At 47.4% G+C, this 21,535-nt stretch overlaps 1 protein-coding gene across 1 annotated transcript in view; it reads left to right on the top strand.

The window, feature by feature from the left end:
* The window catches only part of LOC141257317 (uncharacterized), an 83,882-nt gene that overhangs the window by 19,515 nt on the left and 42,832 nt on the right, over positions 1 to 21,535 (top strand). The window contains exon 9 of the mRNA XM_073671758.1: positions 15,698 to 15,707. Within this exon, the coding sequence (XP_073527859.1) occupies positions 15,698 to 15,707 (10 nt within the window). The remainder of the gene's footprint in view (positions 1 to 15,697; positions 15,708 to 21,535) is intronic.

The raw sequence follows: 21,535 nt of genomic DNA, 5'->3' as shown, positions 1-21,535 counted from the left end.
ACATAGCGTCATCGGATCTATATAAGACCTGGTGACTCTATGCTCGTCATAGTCTACCTGGAAACAGGCAGAGTAGGGAGAGGTGCTGCTGAGTGAGGGACAGAATAGGTAGTTTATTAGTTAGGTATAGGTATTCCACAGCAAGATATATATCCATCTGAAATAACAGTCCTTCTAAGGACTCATCCAGCTGCATATATTACTGATGATAGCAGGCGTTAGGCAGGCAGAGTTTGTGGACACTGTATACAGCAGAAAAGGGTCCATTGCACGCTCTGTTACAGATATCCATAGCCCTAGATATCAGGACTAATTTTTCTCTTAATCCTGATTTTTTTGCTTAAAAAGCAATACAGTACACCATTTTACTCCTCCATTTGCTTGTTAGCAGAATACAGCCAGATTTTTTTTTATTTTATACGCATTGCTGTATTGTGGAAGTAGAGAAACTTGTCCATCATCAGACTTGATCCCATATTACTGCGGTAATAATCGTGACTTTTTTTTGGAGTGTGCTAGATATTACACTCCAGTTAATGTCTGCCAGTTGTGTGTTGCTCAACCTATTCACACTTAGTCGCTGACCAATACCATATCTCTAACGCCACTGCCTAAAACCGTGGTCATGACGAGATCAGATATTACTGCGCTAATAATGCAGAATTTTTTGGGAGCATGCCAAATATTACACTCCATTTAAACTCTGGCAGTTGTGTGTTTTTCAACTTATTCACACTGTAGTGCGGCGGTGTTCACACTGCAGTAATGAGGCAGTGACCCAAGGAAAGTCCAACTTAAACAGCATTTATCCTCCGGATAGCAGCCGGGTTGCCCACAATAGTCCATACAACAACAACCATTGCCGGGGGCGACTGCACCGCTGTTTCACTTCAAGGTGTGCCAGAAGCTTGGCCGTTCTGGGCTCTGTGTTTCCTTCACACAGACCTCTATAGCACAGAGGCTCCTGCTCTGCAGTCTGCAAAACCAAAGACTGACACACCCAGAACCTTTGCTGCTGGTTTTAAACAGGAATCTGTGGCCATGAGCCACCTGTAAGACCTGGACTGGAGGGAGTGGACCGCCCCACTGCCATTCCTGTAGTCCACTCCAAGAATAAAAGCCCATGCCGGGTTTTACCAAATCTGCCTTGGACAACTAGTTTGACCAAGTCCAAGTCCTCACATATCCCCCCCCGCCTCCTGTTCAATCTTGTGGGGTTGAACACTTGTCACCATACAGGGTGCCCGTGACAGGGCATCTGCATTTCCCTGCGACTTCCCAGCCCAAAGTTCCACTGAAAAACTAAAAAAATTTTGTAGGAACAGGTACCATCTGGTGACCCGAGCATTCCTCTCCTTTGCGTTTCTCATCCAGACGATGGGCGAATGGACCGTAACTAAGCGAAACTGTCGCCCGAGCAAATAATAGCGTAGGGACTCCAAGGCCCACTTAATTGCCAAGCACTACTTCTCCACTATGCTAGAATTTTTCTCTGCCGGGGTAAGTTTCCTGCTCAAGAAGGTGACCGGATGTTCTTCTCCGTTCACCTCCTGTGACAGTACCGCACCTAGTCCTACCTCTGGGGCATCAGTTTGCACGATGAAGGTTTTCTTGAAGTTGGGGCTGATAAGGACCGGCTGTCCACACAACCCCAACTTCATGGACTGGAATGCTTCCTCTGCTTGAGGGTTCCACTGTACCATTACCGACTACTTACCTTTTAACAGATTGGTCAGGGACGCCGTTCTCTCAGCAAAGTTAGGTATAAATCGGCGGTAGTACCCAACGATGCAGAGGAACGCTCTCACTTGTTTAGTACTCACAGGCTTGGGCCAGTTTTGAATGGCCTCGATCTTGTTTGTTTGGGGTTTGATAACCCCATGGCCAACCACGTACACCAAGTACCTGGCTTCCTCGAGGCCTATCGTACATTTTTTGGGGTTCGCTGTCTTGCCCGCTACTCTGAGCGAATCCACTTCTGCTTGTACCTGGGACAAGCTTTTCAGCCAGTCAGTACTAAAGATGATGATGTCATCCAAATATGCAGACGCATACTTCTGATGGGGCTCCAAAACTATGTCCATCAGTCTCTGGAATGTAGCCGGGGCCCCATGTAACCCAAAAGGCAAGACAACATGGTGATAGAGGCCCTCCGATGTTATAAAGGCGGTCTTCTCCTTTGCCGATTCTGTCAGAGGCACCTGCCAGTAACCCTTGGTCAGATCGAGCATGGTGAAGTACTGGGTCTGCCCTAGTCTCTCAATCAGCTCATCCACCCAGGGCATTGGATAAAGGTCATATTTTGACACCTCATTCAATTTTCGAAAGTCGTTACAAAATCGTAACGATCCGTCCGGTTTCGGAATCAGCACAATGGGGCTAGCCCACTCACTCCTGGATTCCTCGATTACCCCTAGTTTGAGCATTTGTTTTACTTCTGCTGCAATGGCTTGCCTCTAGGCTTCGGGTACACGGTACGGTTTCATTCGTACTCTCACCCGAGGCTCGGTGACAATGTCATGTTGGATGACAGAAGTACGGCCTGGTAGTTCGGAGAATACGTCCCCATTCTGCTGCACTAATTTCCGAGCCTCCCGCCGAGCGTCACTTATTTTTACCTCTCCAGCCTCCTCCTGTCGGAGGATCCACAGATGATACGACCGGAGTCACTTCCATAATCATACATTCCTGGTCTTTCCAGGCTTTAAGCAAATTGACATGGTATAACTGTTCGGGTTTCCTCTTCCCGGGCTGGTATACTCTATAATTTACCTCCCACACCTTTTCCCGGACTTCATATGACCCTTGCCACTTGGCCAAGAGCTTACTCTCAGCAGTGGGCACTAATACCAATACCGGATCCCCTTCTTTAAAGGAACTGACTGTGGCCGTTTTATTGTATGTGCAACTCTGCGCTGCTTGGGCATCCATTAGATGCTCTTATACTATAGGCATGACCGCCGCGATCCGACCCTGCATATTTGCCATGTGCTCAATTACCCTCTTATGTTCCCACGTCTCTTTGGCTACGTCCAGCAGACCCCTGGGATGCCTGCCGTATAGTAGCGCAAAGTGTGAGAACCCCGTGGAAGTCTGTGGTACCTCACTGATGGCAAACATTAAGTAGGGCAGTAACATGTCCCAATCCCTCACATCCTTGAAAACTACCTTTTTTAGCATGGACTTGAGGGTTTTATTAAATCGCTCGACTAGCCCGTCCATCTGTGGATGGTACAGTGACATGCGCAACTGTTTTATTTTCAGCAGTTTACACAGTTCCTTCGTCACCTTGGATAGAAAAGGAGTCCCCTAATCTGTAAAGATCTTCTTAGGCAGCCCTAGGCGACAGAACATGGCAAACAGCTCCCATGCAATAAGTTTAGCCGAGGTGTGGCTTAGCGGAATGGCTTCTGGGTAACGGGTTGCATAATCGACGACCACAAGTATGTGTTGGTGGCCACTAGCGGACTTTACAATGGGCCCCACCAAATCCATCGCAATCCGTTCAAAAGGTACCTCTATAAGTGGCCAAGGTACCAATGGGCTACGGAAGCTTGCGGTGGGTGTGGTCAGCTGACATTCCGGGCACGACTCACAATACCTCTGTACGTCAGCGTAAATCCCAGGCCAAAAGAACCGCTGCAAGATGTGATCTTGCGTCTTTTTAACCCCTAGATGCCCCCCCAGCAGGTGTGTGTGGGCCATCTCGAGTACCGCCCGACGGTGTGACTGTGGCACTACTAGTTGTTCCACGACCTCGTCCCGGATGTTGTCAACCCTATAGAGTAAATCTTGGTTGACCGCCATGTGTGGAAAGACAGTCTCTGCACCCGGTTGCTGAGCCACCCCATTTAACTCTATTACCCTTTCCCGGGTCAGGGTAGGATCCTGTAGCTGAGCTGTCCCAAACGCTCCCCGGGACACTTCCAGCTCTGGGATCAATAGGGCCTCGTCGACCTCTCGTGCCAATACCTCTAGGGGAAACCTATCGGGCTCACACTCTGTCCCTAGGTTGGCGACCCCTACGGCAGGTATCCCTGACTCGGGATCTTCGGGTTCCGCACCCGGACACATCTTTATTCTGGGAGGGTTAATCTTTCTCTCCCACAAGGACCAAAACAGTGGCAAATCTCTTCCCAGCACAGTTCCGTAAGGAAAAGTCTTTACCACCTCGACCACAGGTTTAACCTCTCTGAACGGAGTGGAAAAGGTTCCCTCTGCCGTCGGATACTCGCGGAGTTTGTTATGAATGCATATGAACCCGACCTCCCCCCCCCCCCCCAGTGGGTTCCAACCCAGAGATTAATGACCCATGGACAAGGGTCACTAGGCTCCCTGAGTCCAAGATAGCCTCAGCTCGATGTCCATTGATTGGCATCTGGCACAGATGGGGTCCACCCGTGGGACTGACGGGGTCCGCAGTGTAGATGGTCCGAGCAAACATAGACACCCTGTGGTTAAACCTGCAGGCCATGGGTTCAACAGTCAGGGGGCAATTGGCAGCCACATGTCCTGGCCCTTTTCATCGCCAGCACCTAATAGCGGTGGCATCGCCAATCCTTGAGACCGATTTAGGGGAAACTGATCTCCTGCCACCCTCACTCCGGGGTACCCCCTCAGCGTGGGCTTGGTTCTTACTGTCCCCAGCAGAGGGACGTGACCCTTTACCAGGCTCCGGGGCTTGCAGGGGCCGACATGCCATTCGCATTGGGGCAAAGTCCCGTACAATCAGGCTAACCACCTGGTCCAGGTTACCCGGGTCCCCTTGCCCCACCCAACGCTGTTTGGCTGCTGGCTGAGTTCGCACCAGCCTGTCCACCACCACCCTCTCTACCATTTGGGCTGGACTCAAGGTCTCATGTTGGAGCCACTTTTTGACCAACTGTAACAAGTCATATGCCTGAGACCTAGCGCGTTGGGACTCCGCAAAGGACCACTGGTACACGCGTTGGGCTCGCACATAAGTATTAACCCCCAGTCGGGCAAGGATCTCACCTTTCATCTTCTCGTAGTCCTGGGCATCCTCCCGACTGAGGTCAAAGTAGGCCTTCTGAGCATTGCCCATCAGAAATGGAGCCACCACTTCAGCCCACTGTTCGGCTGGCAAGCACTCCCGCTCCGCTGTGCATTCAAAGACTGAGGAAGGCCTCCATGTCGTCCTCAGGACTCATCTACTTCAACGCTGCTCTTACTTTGTCCCGGGCCTCACAACGGATTAGGATTGGCATTGGGGCCGTTTCTCGCAGGGCAGCAATCTGTTGCAGAATCAGTTCATTAGTCTTGCTGCTGCTGCTGCTGGTACAATAGCTGCTGCTGCTGATTATGCTGCTGATCCCTCTCCTGCTGTTGACATTGAAGATTCTGGTGCTACTGTTTCTGCTGCTGCTGGGTGAGTACCAACTGCTTTAGTAGCTCCTCCATTTTGTCTGCGGGCCTGGGCTGCAAGGTGGCAGGCCTAATAACAGACATGCAGCTGGTGTTGGGGTATGCCTCAGTTCACATTGCCCGCATTCTCCACCATACTGTAGTGTGGCTGTGTTCACACTGTGCAGTAATGAGGTAGTGACCAAAGGAAAGTCCAACTTAAACGGCTTTATTCAGCAAAAACTCACACAGTGAAGGCAGATTTATCCTCTGGATTGCTGACGGGTCGTCCACAATAGTCCATACAACAACAACCATTGCCGGGGGCGACTGCACTGCTGTTTCGCTCCAAGGTGTGTCAGAAGCTTGGCTATCCTGGGCTCCGTGTTCCCTTCACACAGACCTCTATAGCACACAGGCTCCTGTTCTGCAGTCTGCAAAACCAAAGACTGACACCCAAAACCTTTGCTGCAGGTTTTAAACAGGAATCTGTGGCCATGAGCCACCTGTAAGACCCGGGCTGGAGGGAGTGTACCACCCCACTGACATTCCTGTAGTCCACTCCAAGAATAAAAGCCCATGCCGGGTTTTACCAAATCTGCCTTGGACAACTAGTTTGACCAAGTCCAAACTTACTCTTATTCTTCACTGCAATCACAGCTATCTCTGTGACTGCAATGCACTCCAGCGGGTTTAATATGCCTCTATGCACATTCTAGGAGAAGCATACTGTCCTTTGCATATGATTCCCGTCACTGCCTCACAACACTTAGTCGCTGACCAATACCATATCTCTAATGCCACTGAATAAAACCATGGTCATCAGACGAGATCAGATATTACTGCGCTAATAATCCAGAATTTTTTGGGCGCGTGCCAGATATTACACTCCATTTAAACTCTGGCAGTTGTGTGTTGTTCAAATCTATTCACACTTGGTCGCTGACCAATATCATACTAATAGGCCACTGCCTAAAACCGTGGTCATCAGACGTGATCCCATATTACTGCGGTAATAATTGTGACATTTTTTGGAGCGTGCCAAATATTCCCCTCCATTTAAAGTCTACCACTTGAGTGTTGTTCATCTTATTCACACTTGGTCGCTGACCAATACCACATCTATAAGGCCACTACCGAAAACCGTGGTCATCAGACGTGATCCCTTATTACTGCGGTAATAATTGTGACATTTAATAAAGCAGGCCAAATATTACGCTCCATTTAAAATGGGCAAGGCGCGTGGCAAGGGACGGGGAAGTGGATGTGATGGTGATGGTTCATGCCGAGGCCGTGGGCAAGATGAAACTGTGCCTGCTGAGGAAGCACACCAAACACCCACATCATGTCGAACTACCTTCCTGTCCCAATTACTAGGGGGCAGCGTAACACCACTCCTGAAGCCAAAGCAGTGTGAAAAGGTTGTTGGTTGGATAGCAGATAATGCTTCCAGTCAGTTTTCCACCACCACCTTGTCTTCCACACGGTCAAGTCTTAGTAGCCGTGAGTCTAGCCCACATATTCCTCACCCTGATCCTCCTTCCTCCCACTATGCCAAGTGCCCGGAGACAACTGATCCCATACTTGGACACTCTGAAGAGCTGTTCACTGTTCCATTTATAGATTTGGGCCTCTTGCCCGGCCTGCTTCAAGCGGGGCAAGAGAAGATGCCCAAATATTTGAGCAGCCACGGTCACAAGAAGGCAACTGTGGGAAACTGCCACAAGAGGTGGATGATGATGAGACACAATTGCCACCAAGTCAGGAGGAGGCTCAGGGTGCGTACGTGGAAGACGAGGTGGTGGACGATGAAGTCACTGACCCAACCTGGCAAGGTGACATGCATAGCGAGGACAGCAGCACCACAACAGGCAGGAACAATCAGTGGGGTGGCCACAGACACAAGGCGGGCAGCTGTTCCACGGAACACCAACACGAGGGAAGTTGCCAGTCCAATTGTTAGGTCTTCCAGAGTCTGGCTTTTTTTTGAAGACTGTCCAGATGGCCTTTTTGGAGGTTATTTGCACTCCCTGCCATGCCAGTATCTGCAGAGGCAGCAAAACTATCAGCCGCACCAGCATGCTCAGGCACATGACAGGAAAGCACCCGACTAGTTGGGCAGAATGCAAGGGTCCAGAAACAGTATCTGCGGGTGACACCACTGCCTGTTCCGCTATTGTGCATGCACACCAATCCTCTATCCATGGCACAGGCGAAGATGCCTCCTGCCCTGCACCGGTCGTTGCACACTTGCAACTGTCAGCATCCACGTTGTTGTCCCAGCGCAATGTTCAGTTGTCCCTACCCCAGTCCTTTAAATGCAAGCGCAAATACGCAGCCAATGCCCCATAGGCCACACTACTAAACTCACATTTCTCGAATGCTTACATTTGAAATGTTTTGGGCTTGTGGAGACAGAATCTTTCCACAACCTGATGGCGGTGGCCGTCCCTTGGTACTCAGTGCCCAGCCGCCACTATTTCGCCGTCCCCACATTACACAAGCAGATGTCCCAGAACATTACCTGTGCCCTCAACAACGCAGTTACCGGGAAGGTCCACCTACCACGGACTCATGGACAAGTGCTTGTGGCCAGGGACAGTACATCTTGCTGACAGCACACTGGGTTAATATAGTGGAAGCCGGGACCCAGTCGGACCCTGGGATGGAACATGTCCTCCCGGTGCTGAGGATTGCGGGCCCTGGGTCAATCAGGGTTGCTCCCACATTCTACAGCTCCTGCACCTCCTCAGCCTCCACCTCCGAAAGACCACATCAGTCTGAAGCTGGAAGCACTGCAGCACTGCCTTAGCCAAGCGGTAACAGACACGGCTGAAACTAATATGCTTAGGTGACAAACTGCACACCACTGCAGAGTTGTTGACAGCTGTAAAAGAGCAGGCAGATCTGTGGCTGTCACCGCTGAATCTACAGCCAGGAATGGTCGTGTGTGACAATGGCCGGAACCTGGAGGCGGCTCTGAACCTAGGCGAGCTTGCACATGTATAAGGCCTGGCCCGTGTGCTCAACCTAGTGGTTCAGCTTTTTCTCAAAACCTACCCGGATCTGCCTGAGCTGCTTGTCAGAGTACGCCGCGTGTGTGCCCATTTTCAAAAGTCACCTACAGCTTCTGCCGCCCTTGCCATGCTTCAGCAGCGTTTGCAGCTTCCAGCTCACCGACTGGCGTGCAGTGTCACCACACATTGTAAATCAACGTTGCAGATGTTGGGAAGGATTTGTGAGCAGCAGAGGGCAGTTGTTGAATACCAACTTCAACACATCCATCGATATTCAGGTCAGCCTTCGCATATAAGAGCTGATGAGTGAGCATGGATGTCAGACATCTGTGCCTTCCTCCAAAACTTTGAGGACTCCACCAAGATGGTGAGTGGCGATTGATGCCATAATTAGCGTCACCATCCCGCTTCTCTGTCTACTGAAACGCTCGCTGCTCACAATCAAAGAGGAGGCATTGGAGGCACAGCACAATGAGATGGAGCCAGGAACCATACAGGGTGATGCCACACAGCCCAGCCTCATCTCATCCTAAAGCGGATTGGGTGATAATGAGAAGGAAGAACAGGAGCTGTTTTCCTGCGCTACAGACGGTACTACCCACACAACTGTCATACCGTCTGTTCAGTGTGGATAGCCTGAGGAAAGGGAGAACGAGGAGGAGAGCATGGACAGTCGTCCTCTTGGTCAGGACCGGGAAGACTTGACTGTTACCAGTCTGGCACACATAGCTGACTTTATGTTCCTCTGCCTTTTCTGTGAACCTTGCGTTGTACACATTTTGGTTGGTCACACTTCTAGACCCACGCTACAAAGAGAACTCTCTATCTCTCCTTCCCGCGGCGGAGAGGTCTAGTAAAATGTTGCAGTACTTGAAGGCCCTTGTTGAGGAATTCTTAAAAAAATTCCCATCTGAAAACACTGGTGACAGAGGTCACAGTTCCTTGGACAACCAAGGAGTACAGGCGAGGGAGACACAAATATGATGCAGCAGAGGCAGGGGAACACTGTAAGAGGTGTGGGACAGTTTTCTCAGATCCTCCCAGCACCCAGGCCCTGATGCGCGGGGTATTCTGACAAGGAGGGAGAAGTTTTGGAAGATGCTGAAGGAGTACCTTGCCGACCGTACCAATGTCCTCCAGGATTCCTCTGTGCCTTATAACTATTGGGTATCCAATTGAGAATGTGATGCAACACTCACATAATTTTTTTAAGGGCGTTTATGATGACTGTAGGAAATGTTTTTAGAGGCCTACCTCTAACATTCTGTACGCTATACAGTATGTTCATGTATACCCCCAGGGGTAAATGTTTTTCAGTCCATGCATTTAGTGCATGAGCATTACCAGTATAGGAGACCCACTCCTTAACAATGGTAACGATTTTGTTAATGAGGACCTCCTCTACTTCTCTTCAAAGGGGTATTGGAGTGCGTCCAATTTTTGGGCAGCCTTTGCAGTCACTGCATGGGCATTATCACTATAGGAGACCCACTCTGTAATAATGGGAAAAAAAATTTTAATGAGGCCCTCTACGTCTCTTCAAAGGGGTATTGGGGTGCGTCCAAATTTCTGGCAGCCCTTGCAGTCACTGCATACGCAATAACAGTATAGGAGACCCGCCCCTTTATAATTATTATTATTTATTTATATGGCGCCATTGATTCCATGATGCTGTACAAAAGTAAGAGTTACATACCAGATACAGACATCACTTACAGTATACAAAACTAAACAATGATAGAATGATAGGACCCTTCCCTTGCGGGCTTACATTCTACAGGAACGGGGAAGGAGGCAGTAGTTTGGGGGGTTGCTGTAGCTCCGGTGTTGAGGTGGCAGCAAGCAAGGTCATGGCAGACTGTAGGCTTGTTTGAAGAGATGGGTTTTCAGGTTCCGTCTGAAGGATCCAAATGTGGAGGCTAATCGGACATGTTGAGGCACATAACTCCATAGGATGGGGGATATTCGGGAGAAATCTTGGAGGCGATTGGGTGAGGAACGAATAAGTGTGGAGGAGAGAAGGAGGTCTGGAGAGGACAGGAGATTATGTGAGGGAATATATCGGGAGATTAGTTCAGCGATGTATGGAAGGGTAAGATTATGGATGGCTTTGTAGGTCAGTGTTAGTAGTTTGAACTGGATACGCTGGGCAATTGGGAGCCAGTGAAGGGATTTGCAAAGGGGGGTAGCAGAGGAGTAGCGAGGCTAGAGATGAACCAGTCACGCAGAAGAGTTGAGAATGGACTGGAGGGGTGCGAGAGTGTTAGCAGGTAGGCCACAGAGTATGATGCTGCAGTCGGGGCGGGAGATGATGAGGGCATGCACAAGCAGTTTAGTAGAGTTAGGGTTGAGGAAAGGACGGATTCTGGAAATATTTTTGAGCTGGAGGCGACAGGAAATGGTGAGAGCTTGGATGTGGGGTTTGAAGGACAGGGCAGAGTCAAGAGTTACTCCAAGGAAGCGGATTGCCGGTACTGGGGACAGTGTGGTGTCATTTATTGTGACAGAAAGATCAGGTAGGGAAGATACGCGAGATGGGGGAAAGATGAGGAGTTCAGTTTTGTCCACATTGAGCTTGAGGAAGCGAGAGAAGAAGGAGGATATGGCTGATGGACATGCTGGAATTCTGGACAGCATAGAGGTGACATCTGGGCCAGAGAGGTAGATCTGGGTGTCATCAGCATACAGATGGTATTGGAAGCCATGGGATTTTATGAGCTGTCCCACGCCAAGGATATAGATTGAGAAGAGTAGGGGTCCTAGGACAGAGCCTTGAGGGACTCCAACAGAAAGGGGGCGGGATGAGGAGGTAGCGTGGGAGTGGAAGACGCTAAATGTGCAGTTAGAAAGGTATGAGGAGATCCAAGATAGGGCAAGGTCTTAGACGCCAAAGGAAGAGAGGATCTGTAGTAGGAGGCAGTGGTCGACCTTGTCAAAGGCAGAGGACAGGTCAAGAAGAAGGAGTACAAAGAATTGTCTGTTAGCTTTGGCTGTAAGTAAGTCATTAGTGATTTTGGTAAAGGCAGGTTCGGTGGAATGATGGGGGCGGAAGCCAGATTGTAGGTTGTCAAAGAGAGAGTTAGATAAGAAGTGAGAGGAAAGTTCAAAGTGAATGTTTTGCTCAAGGAGTTTGGAGGCAAATGGGAGCAGCGATATGGGGCGATAGCTAGACAAGACGGTTGGGTCGAGGGATGGCTTTTTGAGGATTGGTGTGATTGTGCCATGTTTGAAGGCAGCGGGGAAGGTACTAGAAGTTAGTAATAGGTTGAAGGGATGGGTTAGGGAAGGGATGGGTGTGGGGGTGAGGTTGGGGAGGGGATGGGATGAGTGTGGGGGTGAGGTTGGGGAGGAGGTGGGATGAGATGGGGTCGAGTGCACAAGTGGTGAGGTGTGATCTGGAGAGGAGACGAGTGAGGTCTCCTTCCGGGATGTTGGAAAGGAAGGTTATAGGGGAAGGGCAATGGTCTGGGAACAAAGGGGTTGTGGTGGTCGGACAGTAAAGACTTGCTGTTTGGTCAATCTTGTTTTTGAAGTGTGTGGCAAACTCCTCAGCATAGATGACGGAGGTCGGAGGGGGCAGTGGAGGGCGGAGGAGAGAGTTAAAAGTGTTGAATAACTGTTTGGGGTTGTAGGATAAGGAAGATATGAGGGTTGTGAAGTAGGTCTGTTTAACAGAGGCGAGGGCTGACTAGAATGCGAGTGTTGCTTGTTTGAATGCAGTGAAGTCATCTTGCGAATGTGCTTTCTTCCAACGCCGCTCCACAATCCTGGATGCTTGCCGAAGCTGTTTAGTGAGGTTGTTGTGCCTGGGTTGCCTATTGACTCGTCGCGCTCTGCCATGCGGAAGAGGGGTGACCGAGTCAATAGCTGATGTGAGAGTGGCATTGTAGAAAGCAGTAGCGCTGTCTGTGTCTTTGAGTGAGGATATGGATGTCAGTGGTAGAATAGAGTCAGAGAGTGTGTGAGTGTCTAGATGTGCAAGGTTTCTGCGGGGATGTGCTAGTTGCTGGACATGCGTGACAGGTGAGGAGGACAGGGATGAGAAAGTGAGTAGATGGTGGTCAGATAAGAGTAAGGGGAGGTTGTGAGGTTAGCTAGGGAGCAGAATCGGGTGAAGATGAGGTCTAGTGTGTGTCCATCTGTGTGGGTGGCTGAGGAGGACAACTGAGTAAGTTCAAAGGATGAAGTAAGCGACAGGAGTTTGGATTCTGTTGACTGACGAGTGTCAGTGGGGATGTTGAAATCTCCCATGATGATTGTGAGAATGTCAGCAGAGAGAAAATGAAGAAGCCAGGAGGAGAATTGGTCAATAAAGGTAGTGACCGGGCCAGGAGGTCAATATATGACAGCCACTTGGAGGTTGGAGGGAGAGTAGATGTGGACAGAGTGGACTTCAAAAGAAGGGAGGGTAGAGGTGGGATAGGGCTAAAGGTACTGTTGGTAGAAAGGCAAAGACCCACTCCTCCACCATGTCTGTTACCAGGGCAAGGAGTGTGGGTGAAGTGGAGGCCACCGTAACACAGCGCAGCAGGGGAGGCAGTGTCGAGGGTGTCAACCATGTCTCTGTGATGCCCAGGAAGGAGAGATGACAAGAGGTAAAGAGGTCGTGGACAAAATTGAGCTTGTTGGTTGCAGACAGAGTGGGCATTCCAGAGTGCTCCAGAAAGAGAGAGCAAGAGGGTGGGTGTCAGGGGCACGGGTTTTATGTAGGAGAGGTTGCTGTAATTTTCAGTTGGTTAGAAGTGATAGGAGGAGGAATTGGTGGGAGGTGTGGGTTGTGGGGGTCCAGGATTGGGAGATATGTCGTCAGCAGTGAGGAGAAGCAGAGAGAGGGAGAGCAGGTGGGAGAAGGAGAGTGTCCGGCTTGTTTTATGTTTTGGTAGGATAGATGTGAAGTTGAGGAGCAGGTCTGCAGATTAGGTCAGGTGGGGGGTTAAGAGGGAAGGAGAGATGATTATTTGGTTAGCGAATGCTGGGGTTTGGGGATAGCGAAGGAGAGCAAGGATTAGTGGTGCAAAGACAGTAAGGGCGTATGTAAGCATAATGAAGGTTTAAGGGTGAATGAGAAAGAGAAACTAAGTACAATTAGTAAATAGTTACTCCTACCTTCTGGCCTATTTCGGCATATTTCAGATAAGACCCTTAAGCGTGACTCTTCAGAGCCAGACCCACGGTCTTTGCCAAACTTCTGGACTCTGGATATATGAAGCTCTTAACAGCACATGGACTTTGATCGGAACATCATTGATGGTGATGTGGAAACCTATATGCAAATTTTGAGGAGAATCTCAAGAGGCTTCACACATTTGCCAGTTTTGATCAAAATCAGGGAGTAGATCGATTGGAGACAAGAGAGAACACAACCAGATCGGTCTGTGTCCCAGGGTCATCTGGGTCTCAGATGCCTGGTCACATCTCTTTATTACAAGCAAAGAGATAAGGGGAAAAAAGGGAATGTCTTTACAGGCTTTACCTAAAAAGGAATATTTAAGTTTGGGAAAAACAAGGTCGTCAATCATGTCTTCTGCTGCATTCCTTAGGATCTGGCTAGGTCTAGTTTTATTCTACTTTCAGAACAAAGGAAGGCTGTATCAGAGACAACACCCTGTTATTTAAGAATAACACTTATAAAGCTAATATTAAAATACAAAATTATCAAAGATATATGAATTGTTTAAATAATAAAGCAAAGTATAAATATTTACCATAACAATTCCTCCCTTTTTATTATTTACAGACAATTTATCAGCTACTTCCCCATGCTATGGGAGCCTGGAGGGGACAAATCCCGTTCACTGACGTACATCTTGTTTGTAAATCTCGTCATATAGGTTTACTGGAGGAGCACTGTGATATTTTTCAGATGTGTTAACTGACGGTCTATGATGTCTGATCTTACGCATCTCTTTACATAGTGTCGTCATAACAAATATACCAATTCTAGCAGTTACATGCACTAGTAATACCAACATTTATATAATGAAAGGGTAAATGCATATACTCTTATTTCCTATCCCCATTTCCACTATATGAGGTCTACCATTCGGTCTGGGGCGATTGTCTGCAGCTCATGTATATAGGGAATGTTTGGGAACAGCATTCATATCTAGGTCATCATGCAGAAGTCTGAAGGTTGCAGGCGTAAGGTGTGCTAAGGTGCAGGTTCCCTTTGCACCCGGCAGAAGCCATTTATAGGCTGGTGACCACATACTAGATATAAATCCTTAGGCAGTATGCAGGTTATGATGCCATTGAGTCTCCCAAGACAAAGTATAGAAGTCAAAAGTCCTTGCATTGGAGGTTTCCTCCGTCGTAACGGGCAGTATCAAAAGTCTCTTCTTGGAAACAGCTATAGTTGAAAGCATCATATGGGGTTGGGGACACTGCGAGATATGGCATAGAATCAGAGGATATTGGGCTGTGGATGCATATCCAGCAGTTCTCAGGACAGTCTTTAGAAACTATGCCTCACAGCAGGACTTGGTGATACTTATCAGTTTATTCCAGTCCTCTCCTCCTTTAGTACATCATTGAGAGTTAGGGAAAGGGATGCAATTGCCATCAGAATTGTCCAAAAGGGGCAGGGTCATCATCTTTGCTGCTGCTGGGGATCAGGACCTTTTTCCAGTGGCTGGTATAATGGGCAAGTGTCTTTGCCTTGGAGGTTGTCAGCACTTAAAATGTCTCACTGTATCTGGGTCCAGTGGTCTCCTCATATGTCTCTTGACCACGACCCAGTCTCCTGGTACCAGTGTGTGTGTGTGCCACTTATACAGTTGGGGTCTGGAGGAAAGAACACAGTTATGAGTAACAGTCGGATATTTGTGCAACTCCAAGACATATTCAGTGAGGGAACTGTAGGAGGCTACAGCTGCCGTGGGAAATACAACCCTGTCTTATGGACACCACCAAACAGTATTTCATCGAGGACAGCTTCTTTCTACCCCTTGGGGCAGTCCTCACTGAATACAATGCAATGGGCAAGCTATCCACCCAGGACCAGTGTTTCCTTCATGCACTTCTGAATTTTTAATTTCAGAGTACTATTAAGGCGTTCCACCTTCCCACTACTTTGTGAGTGATAGAACATGTTCCCTATCTCCAGAGTGGACATGATCTGTTTCATCAGTTCTCCAGTGAAGTGTGTCTCTGTCACTCTGTATGGTTTCAGGTACCCCATATCTACAAACCATCTCACTTATCATTTATCTTTGTTTTGAACTTTGGTCACGGCCCAAGCTTCAGGCAACCAAGGGAAGGGATCAGTGCATACCAGGACTTATTCATAAGTACCCACCTTAGGTAGCTGTATGTAGTCCTTTTGCAGTCTCTGAAACAGGTAATCTGGTTTTGGCATGCATTTTGTGGGACTCAAATAGGTCTACCGGGGTTATTTTTCGCACAAACTAGACATACTTTGTAGCCGCATTCGGGAACCCTGGGGCACACCAGTTTTGTATCACCTCTGCACACACAACACCCTTTGAGTTGTGCAGCGGAGAAATGTGCTAGGGCAGCCATCATGGGGAACAGGCAGCGTGGGAGGCAAATCCTGGTGTTTACCTGCCATACCCCTGACTCTGACCGTACAGCACCCGTGTTGGCCCATGCATTCTGTTCACGTAGGGGAGCCTGGGTCTGGAAGACCTGCAGCAGTTCACGATCAACAGCCACTGGGCCGGTGCGGTGACAGTCTCCTCTGTGAAAAGGTAGCTTCCCGCACTATTGGTCACTGAATCCCCTAGCGTGGCCGTGTGTGCTATGGCCAGTATTCCAGTCAGAGGTAGTCGTGCTGCTTCCTTATCCGCCTGGTCTGCCAAGGCATTCCCTGCAGCAAGGGGAGTTTGTTCCCGTGTGTGCGCCGATAGCTGCCCTTCGGGGAAGGGTGAGTGCTGTGAGTAGCACCTCATAGGTTTGCCAGCAGAGGTCAGAAAATTACAGCTCTACCAAATGGCGCCAAAGTCATGTGCCACCCTTTAAAACATATCTTGAGTCTGAAAATACATAAATCTCTTTACCTTTACCCAGATTGCACGCTGCAGCGAGCACCTTCATCTCAGCCTCTGGCGTAGAGCCGCTGGAGGAGAGTTGTTCATGTATCACTGCCTTACCATTGTGGACTACTGCATACCCGGTGATGAATCGTCCTTGATCACTGTCCCGAGCTCTGGAACAAACTACAAATTACTCAGCAGAGGGGTTAGTGGGGGGTACATCAGGGATATCTAGCAAGCCCTATGTGTCTGCCTCCATCAATGCCTGACAGTCATGTTCATGAGTCAATGTCACACTGAACTTCCTCATCTGCTAGTTTGAAAAATAAGGGCGGATCTTGACTCGTGGTCCCCCCTCTTCCCCATCCTGATATTCTCCTCCCTTTTCTAAATCCACTGGTAATAACATAGCTGGATTTAGAAAATTACATCGTTTGATAGTTATATGGGGGAAAATTAAACAGGGAGGTTATAGGGACAATAGGACTTCCTTTCTGGAGCTCTCGGACGTTATCATACATCACCGCTATCTCCACAGTACTTATAGGGTACAGCTTTATACAGAGGGATGGACACCTGGTTTACGTTTTACTGTCTCCAGGGAATGGGTAGTTCTCCCAAATCAAGTGTGTAACATGTCCACAGCTGGCTGTTTATGTTCTCGAACCAAGTATTTAGGGAATGGGGTTCAGAGCTTGTATTGTCCAGGGCTGTAGGAAGTGTCAGGAACAAGAGACTACACAGTGGACCTTCATCTCTGCGGGTGATCATTTTGGGGCCATTTACTTTCTGCTCCAACTTTCTGCAACACGTTTGTCCCTAACAAATCAAAATGTTCATCGAGGAAACTAAAACCTTGGTCACAATTAAAATTGAATCATGCAAATTCAGTCGGAGGAGCTGAGACATTTGTAATTTAGTAGCTCATCCCTCTAGCCCTTCACAAGTGACATATTCGGGGGACAGTATAGCTTCGGATCTGTGTTCTTGCATTAATACTGTACTGGTTGCTCCAGTATCTATCATGAAAGTAACAGTTTGTCCCACCCCAGAGAAATGGGGACAGTGAGTGTGGGTCCCTGAGGGGTGACAACGGGGCACAGGGAGACATCTGGATTGCCAGTTTCCTATGAGGGGTTCAGGTTAGTAGCTGTTGATTTTGCAGGACATTTGGCCATAAAAACAAAATCCTTTTTTTCTTATCTTTCCCACACCAACATGCCCTTTGCTGCAGTCTCTATCTCTTTGATAATGGTCCTAATTAACTCTTCCTTCGACATGCTTTCTACTTCATTACCAAGGGCTGAATCATTCAGATTCTTCAGATCAACCTATTGCGCCACTCCTGGCGACTAGTGCGTACTGAGTTCTGGTCGATATATCTAAGACAATTCTAAGACTGCAGCAATAGCAAGGGGTCACTATAAAATGACTGAGACTAGATCATCCCATGTGGTCCAATATGCCTCCTCAACACAGTGGAGAAGCATTATAAATGCTAGGGGGTCCAGGAGCTGGGTACAAAGAGCGATGAGCTCACTGGGGGACCAGGGCCATTATTCTATTGGCTATACCTATGGTGAATAATGTGCCAGCAGGTTATTTTCTATCCTAGGAGGTAGAAAGTGTACTTGACTCGTGGTCCTTATGGGGGCAGAGGCACCTTGGACATCCATGGACATGGGGACCCACAGGACACCGTAATTAACTCCACGGGGATTCTATACGCAATATCTGCAATTCCTGCATAAGGCAGGGGTATCACAAAGGATGCAAGTTTTACATCAAGTACAGAGACTACAGGGGTCTCTGTGTTTTCATACTATCCTAGATTACATACACAGTTCTATGTCTATTTTCTCTGATTAATGTTCACTCATTAAGAGATGCTTTGACTACTTCTAGCCACAATCCTAGTCAGCTTAAGTCTGCTCTTATCTATCTTCCAGTAATCCTTCCTAATTGCAAATGCACTTCTCCCATTCCTTCTTAGTCTTTTCATTATATCACATACATGGACAAAGGTGGTACCTCTCAGACTGCTTACTTCCTTTCAGTTGCCAGTCCTCATGACTGCAATTTTAATGTCCGCAGTTAACCGAAGAACTGAATGGGCCCGTAGAGTCTTAACCGTAGAAGACTCTACTCTTCTCCCAGCTTCCAATTAGCTCGCTAGAGAATCAATTCAACTCCCAGAACCAAAATGTTCTCGAAAAAGAAGAATTTTAGGAAATATCAATGTTCGGTAACCAGCCCTCTGTACCCATGCAACTTTGATACATAACCAAACAAATAACAATCCAAAAACTATATTACTAATAGTTATTGAAATTACTTCCACTAGTCAACATAACATGTCATGGGAGAATAAATTCTTTTTCTACAAAACCTTTGTCCACCTCCTCTGATTTAGACAGATTACATCTATGACAAAAGAGGAGGGGTTACCTAGATCAGAGCATAATGTAAGCTTTTAAGTACTCCAAACAAGGAGTTTCCTTCAACATCCTGCAGGGGGCACAGCTTGAAATAGAAATATATGTTACGTCTCCCCTCTCTGGATATACTGGCTGGATGGACTACAACTCCTAATATACAATTTTTTATCTTGAGTTCACACAGTATGGACACCAAGGATGATGATTCATCAGAACTAGTTGACATAAAACAGAGGACAGGCACTGAGGACAACGATTCTGACTCACCAACACAATTTTACAATATGTCAGTCACTCAATCCACAGTTCACAAGCGCTGGTATAAAATCCTCCTGCTGTATTCAGAATAAGGCTGCATTCAGCACCTCTTTCAAGAGTGCCCTTATCAATTTACAGGGGACAAGTAATACCCTCAGAGTATTACCTTACCGTGAAGGATTCCTCTGTTATGAACAGTCACACTTTCCTGATCCTGTTAGGGACCAATTTTTCACTTCACCACATGTGAAGGAACACACCTAATGGGATCCCTTATCAATCAGAGACCGTAGTCCCTTATTGGTCACTCAAAACTCATTCAGTCCCACATTCAAGGATCCTCATAGTTTACAACATCACACCAGACTTTACAATCACATAGACAATGAGGACAACATATAACAATCCTCTGACAATATACAGGAAGAACTGCGAAGGCTCCTGACCAGAATCGTTGGGCAAGGATGGCTTGTCACTTCATTCAATGTTCATTCAACCATCATTCAATCACAGTTATACATCTAAAGACACATTGAAACATATGACAGACCACAAAATATACAAACAAAATTCAAATACCGGCAAAGGTTCAACAGAGATTGTCTTGTTCGGTCCACCAATTACCCATCTTGGAGCCCTCTAAGTAACACTGGATTTTTAGTAAAACAATGGGCTACTCACCGCGGATCATCATCCAGTGTTCCGAGAGAGATTTCCTTGCAGTCGGGTCCAAAGGAGGTCCAGTTCTGACAATCCCGGGTTTTCGGCACCAGGTAATGATGTGGAAACCTATATGCAAAGTTTTAGGAGAAGCTCAAGAGGCTTCACACGTTTGCCAGTTTTGATCAAATCAGGGAGTCAATCAATCGGAGACAAGAGAGAACACAGCCAGATCGGTCTGTGTCCCCGGCTCATCTGAGTCTCAGATGCCTGGTCACATCTCTTTATTACAAGCAAAGAGATAAGGAAAAAAAAGGGGAATGTCGTTACCGGCTTTACCTAAAAAGGAATATTTAATTTTGGGAAAAACAAGGTCGTCAATCATGTCTTCTGTTGCATTCCTTAGGATCTGGCTATATCTAGTTTTACTCTAATTTCAGAACAAAGGAAGGCTTTAATACATCTCTGTATCAGAGACAACAACCTGTTATTTAAGAATAACACTTTTAAAGCTAATATTAAAATAAAAAATTATCAAAGATACATGAATTGTCTAAATAATAAAGCAAAGTATAAATATTTACCATAACAATGAGAACATTTTTTTACTGAGCTCCTCTATGTCTCTTCAAAGGGGTATTGGGGTTCGTCCAAATTTTTGGCTGCCCTTGCAGTCACTGCATACGCAATAACAGTATAGGAGACCCGCTCCATTATAATGGGAACAACAAAGCATAGCCGGCTGATGGCCCTTCAACAATAGTGAGGGCCGACTGCTGGCCCTTTAACAATAGTAAGGGCTGCCTGATGGCCCTGTAAAAATAGGCTTTGTGGCTTTCAAAGTCCCTACTTCATAACAGAAACAGAATGTGTCTGATCGTGTCTCACATAGCACACGGGTTGATAAGGTAGTAAAATGTTAAAATTACATTTACTGGTGACTTTATTTTTCACCGTTGAAAGCAATGCAAAAATGCAAAAACGCTATGTGTGAACATAGCCCAAGATGATGAGGAGCATTTATTTTGTGTGTTTTTTGCCTTATATACAAGTCATTACCCTGGAAAGAATGTTCTTTAACATTTTTTCCAAGAAAATCCATTTTGGTTTCATTTTTGTATATTTTATTGTGAGTCCGTAAAAGTGTCGTAATACTCTGACAACATTGTTCACAGCAGTGACTTGGGAGTCAAAGATGCTTCCAGGGGTCTTCCCCATGCTGTTCTCATGCCATTTCAGCACTGATCCCATCAATTTGGGCAATTTTTAGGCCCCCTGCAAACCTCCGGGGAGAAAGGGGTGCTGGAAAAAAGCCAAAGTTTCCCATTGACTTACATTGGGCTCATTGCACTGGTCGAGCACCCGAGCATTACAGTTTGCTCGACCCGAGCAACTAAGCATTTTAGTGCTCGCTCATCACTACTTCTGTTGTATAATTTAACCCATTGAGGACTACAGTGCAGACATAAGTATTTAGAAGACTTGTTCTGAAGTATTACAATTCTGTGATTGTGTGGATACTGCCACTGTGCCTTCATGAACAATACTGCAGCTATAATACAAAGACCTTAGTCTGCTTTAACAGCAAAGGTAACTGCTGGTCAGTCTCAGACTGGCTCACCATAGGCTCCTCTGGTGAACGCCATGCTCTAATACTGCTGCACTACTTCAGCTCCTCAGTTGCCAACTGGAATGTCAGGATTTTGTTGCCTGTTCTGTGCTCATGGTATAGGCCACATTCTCAGGGTCACTCTTTGGTCAGTATTTTACATCAGTATTTGTAAGCCAAAATCAGGAGTAGGTG

Source organism: Phyllobates terribilis, unplaced genomic scaffold, assembly GCF_046119375.1.
Source record: "Phyllobates terribilis strain yellow unplaced genomic scaffold, ASM4611937v1 Scaffold_3__8_contigs__length_932513732, whole genome shotgun sequence".
Classification (NCBI taxonomy): domain Eukaryota; kingdom Metazoa; phylum Chordata; class Amphibia; order Anura; family Dendrobatidae; genus Phyllobates; species Phyllobates terribilis.
Note: the sequence above shows the minus strand (reverse complement) of the source record. Positions and strands in the feature narration are given on the sequence as shown.